This window comes from Oryza brachyantha, chromosome 2 (assembly GCF_000231095.2).
Source record: "Oryza brachyantha chromosome 2, ObraRS2, whole genome shotgun sequence".
NCBI lineage: Eukaryota > Viridiplantae > Streptophyta > Magnoliopsida > Poales > Poaceae > Oryza > Oryza brachyantha.
Genome location: NC_023164.2, coordinates 9,370,928 through 9,375,465, shown reverse-complemented (window position 1 = coordinate 9,375,465; position 4,538 = coordinate 9,370,928). Strand labels below are relative to the sequence as shown.

Sequence of the window (4,538 nt, the reverse complement as noted above, 5' to 3'; positions counted from 1 at the left end):
CTGAACAAGATGGTGGCCGATATGAGATGGCTTTGGGATGCTTCAGGCTGTCTTACTGGTGTTTTCATCAAAATTTGTAGATAGTGCTGTTCCGGCTCGTCCGACAAGTTGATGTTATGCTATCCCACCTAGCCTTGAATCCCTGGAATTTACGTGGTTTCTTGGATGTGATAAGATACCATTGGGATATTGAAACTGGATGGTATTAGCGGAACCTTGAGAAAATGGTACTGAAGCCCCTCTTTTGTTTTTCAGGATTCCTAGAGTTGTAGCAGTAACTTTCTGTGTCACACTAGCATCGTTGTTTGCTTCTTGGCATGGACCTACGATCATGGCAGCCTTCCAGATCTGCTGCCAGCTCTGGCTTTATATATATATATAATCTTTCTATATAAAAGTTATTTTTAAAACTATATTGATTCATTTTTAAGTTTGAAATATGCTAATGGCTCATCTCCTTTTGTAATTCCTTTTCGTTTCCCCTTCTCACATTCAGCCTAAAGAAGAATTTCCTGGTATCATCCCTACAGGTTTAACTATAATCGTATGTTAGGTTTGCACAAACGAAGGTTATAGAGTTGATATCAATTTACTACAAATGTAACCAATGTTTTTTTTGTGCTACCTGCCCGTAGTAGGACCCCACCTTTTTGGGCCTCGAACGCCTAGTTTAGTGCCTGTTACTTGCGGATCATCCAGAACAGCTAGATCATAATTTTAAAAAAAATATAACAGATGACATTGTTTTCTAAAAGAAATAAAAATGTTTCTGTCAAAGCTGACAAATATTAACAAAAACAAAGCAAATACACAAGATTATAACAATGAACTTTGGAATGGCATATAATATTGCATATTATAATATAATCATAGGTAAAGCAACACATATTTCATGCACATTACGTGAGTCTCCGAGCCCCATCTTTCCACTTATGTTTATACTTATTAGCTAAAATTTTAACTTTCAACCTTGACAAGCATCCTAACACTTCCACATAAGCATAAGAGACCAAGTAACCTTGACAACCATCCTAACACTACCACATGTAACTTCAGTCTCTTCTGAACCATTGATATTTGGAGTAAAACCAACGGTTTGCGTAACACAGCCAGATGGAACTGCATCATCCTGATTAACAATGGTCAATAGAAGCTTCTCTTTACGGTGGACGGCTATGACGCGTCGCGATAATTGGGCGTCGCGATTGGCGGCCCTCGCACCGCAAGTCCTGCCATCAAGAAGCATAAATATATCTTGGATGTTGGTGGTGCAGGCTGAGACCTCTCCATGGAAACATCCCTCGAGAACCTTGATTTCAACAGTAGCCTCCACTGCCTCCTTTTTGACAACTGCATATTTCATCTCCACAGTGCCGAGCTTTCCCTCAAGAGTGTCGTTTTCAACCTCCATTTTGATCCCACGTGTACTTAAGATGCCATCAATCCTAAGCGTTCCTCTGTTAAGTTCCTTTTTCTTCCCTCTTAATCGGTCATCTTTAATTCTGAGATCAACCTCAAAATTTATATCATCTATTAACACAAGTCCACGATTTGGGCCAGTCAAGATCAATGGATCATCCTGTGAATCAAGTAACATGCACGATGAGGTATTGTCATGTTACTTTGACTGCAACTTTAATAATAAATATAGGAACAAATTTCAGTAAAAACGTCATATAAAAACTATTGCCAAAGATGATACAAGCATAGGTCTACACCTACATCTTATGAATATCGTGATTGATCACTAACATGTGGACTTCTAGCTTCTATATCATATAACTTTTCAACAAGATATATGAAATACAACTTACGGACTAAAGATATTAGTCACATTGTACATGCAAACCAATTAAAGTCCTCATCAGCAAGGTTATAATACATTTTCCACATGTTAGATTTGACAGGTAATAGTGCACAAATACAGAATGAAAATCGATTGCAGATCAGAACAGTAAGACATCTAGATTCATACGAACATATGCAAGATGAAAGTAAATTTGATCGAAGTGAGCCCAAACAGATTACGTTATTCTTCGAAGAAAATTAAAATATTATTTTTTTAGTACCTTCGAGCTGATGAGTTGGCAATCATTTCTATTGCGGCGGAAGAGATAAATACACTTCCTATCAAGGCTGTCTCTAGCAATTACAGAGCCATAAACATTAACTGGGAAGCCTACATCTGAGCTTACTATCTTCACTGAAAGAATGTTTGCTGAGCTGCACTTCCGGAATGTTTCCTCGTGTTCAGAGTAGATTTTGTCAGTGTATCGCATTGGACCAAGAGGAGCTGCATTGCATAAGTTCAATGAACCAGGTTACAGCTTAACAAAAGTAAGGGAAGTGAAACAGTGCCAGTAGTTTGAATTGATAGTTATATGCAGGAATATGTGGGTTCAGCCTCAAATACGGCAGTTGCTGCATCAAGTGCCAAAGGCAATTGAGCCAGCAGTTTATGACACAAAAGTAAGTAATTGAGTCAGCATTTCATGAGACAACAATATTTAATGCAGGGATCATCCAAAGCAAAAAAAAAAGTGAAGAAATTTGACAACACGTGGCTTTCCTTAAATAGTTCCTTGTCCTTGGATAGGCTTGATTTTGGTATGGTATATCCATTTATCAAAAGCATAGATGCTCCTTCTATCCAAACATAGATACCAACTAATTTTTTCAAGATGGGCTATTTTTGCCTGTTCTTTCACTAAAACAGCTTCTTCGGAATATACTATGGAAGGCATAACAGTTTTTCATGAAGTGGTGCATGATGGTACTACTATTATTTCATTTCAAAGAATCACAACAGGGGAGACCCCTGTGGTTATATTTATGTGCATTTAACCTTGTAGCAGCAACTTCATACTTTTACATATAAGCTATCGTCCCACAGATGGTGGTAAAGGGCTTACCATTAAATCTTTTTTATATAACTCTAACAATCAATGTGGAATGTTCTGCTGATGAAAGCAAAAACTCCTGAACTGAGATTTTTTTTTCTTCAGCTGTGCTCATAGTTAGTATCCTAACTACAGATGCTTCAATTAGGAGATTTTTTTTTTCTCTCAGACAAATGGTTAGGCACATACGACCAACATATATAATTTGCGGCGAAGGTAATGTACATTTGTCTGGCGAAAAAACAAGCTAGCTTAGACTATTTATCTTGTTGGTCTATGTTTTTGCTAATGTCCTCGAGACAGGTAAAGCTGAACCTAGGCTATATTTGAGAGAGACTGGTAGGTATATATATTTAGGGAACATTTAATCTCTCAAGAGGACGTCACCTTGTTTCTCAGATACCATGAAAAGGGTTATGGACAGTTGTAACAAAAGACGGCAATGTTCATATAGCATACATATAGCACCCCACGAAATTCCAGACCTAAACTGGTGGAGCATTGACACCATATTTTTAATTGATATGCATATCGATTTTAAACTTGAAATTTGGTGGAGTGAGTAATAGATGCTACTGTACTATACATCGTGAAAGATGGTTAGTAATAGAAAATAAATTCATAATCATTCGAATTGTACTCCATCAAAGAGAAGAGAAAGAGATTGAAACACATGTTCATATAGGCTTAATTGTCCCCAATCCCAATCGATCGGGAATCTATAGGAAGGCAGTGGGAGCTTACATTCTTCGTTGAGGTCGAAGGTGAGCGGGTTGCCGAAGGAGTATCGGGTGAAGTAGAAAGTTCCCCTCTTGGGATCGTACTTCCTGATCCTCTTGAACAGGGCCTTCCTCGCCTTCTTCTCCTTGGCGCGCTGCTCCTGCTCCCGCGCGCGCTCCTCTTCCTGCAGCCGCCGCTTCTCTGCCGCCACAGCGGCCTCGGCCACGGCCTCAGCCTCGTCGTAGAAGAAGGGCTCCAGGCACCCACTTTCGTCCTCCTCGTCGTACTCCTCCCGCTCGGCCTGATCGGAAACGCCGCCGTCCAACCCCAGCACGCCGTCGGTGAAGAATAAAGACATCACGCGGCCAATTTCGTCGTCGTCGGCGGCCGCCGCCATGATTACACGCCCTAGCCTAGAACACAAGCCGATCAAGCCACAAAATAAATACTCTTCTCTTCTAGGGTTCGCGATCAGATAGTTTTTTAGTTTTGGAAGATGTGGCGGGCGGCGGAGCCGCGAAGGCCAGACCGAGACCGACGGGCTAGAGGAGAGGAGGCTGCAGGTGGCGGCGACCGGCGGGGGAGGTGGATGAGTGGATGAGGAAAGGAGAGGCCGAGGGTGAGGACGAGACGAGGAGGAGGCGGCGGCGGCGGCGGCGCAACAGACTGGAGGTGGCGTGGGGGACAGGGAGTTAGGGTTTGCTATTTTGGCCTGGCCTAGAGATGGCAACAGGAACCGATTTGTTTAGATGACTTTTTAGCCAGGTCACATGGAATATTTAGACACTACTAAATATAAACTAATAAAAATTAATTTCATAAATAAGAGCTAATCCGTAGGACGAATTTTTTAAACATAACTAATCCATAATTAGCCAATGTTTAATGTAGCATCATATAGGTTAATCATGGATTAAT

General features: G+C 40.8%; 1 protein-coding gene across 2 annotated transcripts; it reads right to left on the bottom strand.

Moving 5' to 3' along the window:
* Positions 1-830: 830 nt before the first annotated feature.
* On the bottom strand, positions 831-4,078 carry LOC121053569. 2 transcript variants are annotated; one of them, XM_040521088.1, is made up of 3 exons: positions 3,645-4,078; positions 2,184-2,293; positions 831-1,579 (listed from the first exon to the last, which is right to left on the bottom strand). In XM_040521088.1, exons 1-3 carry the CDS (start codon positions 4,015-4,017, stop codon positions 983-985), a joined length of 1,080 nt encoding a protein of 359 aa, XP_040377022.1. In that variant the 5' UTR covers positions 4,018-4,078; the 3' UTR covers positions 831-982. The 2 variants fall into 2 exon arrangements, with proteins under 2 accessions (XP_040377022.1, XP_040377023.1); XM_040521089.1 differs by having other exon boundaries at positions 2,196-2,293.
* Between the last annotated feature and the right edge of the window lie 460 nt (positions 4,079-4,538).

Coding starts and splice junctions, on each gene's coding strand:
- LOC121053569 (XM_040521088.1), bottom strand. CDS start 4,017: ATGGCGGCGGCCGCCGACGACGACGAAATTGGCCGCGTGATGTCTTTA. Junction 2,294..3,644: donor CTTCGACCTCAACGAAGAAT/GTAAGCTCCCAC, acceptor TATGCAATGCAG/CTCCTCTTGGTCCAATGCGA. Junction 1,580..2,183: donor TGAAGATAGTAAGCTCAGAT/GTAGGCTTCCCA, acceptor CTTGATTCACAG/GATGATCCATTGATCTTGAC.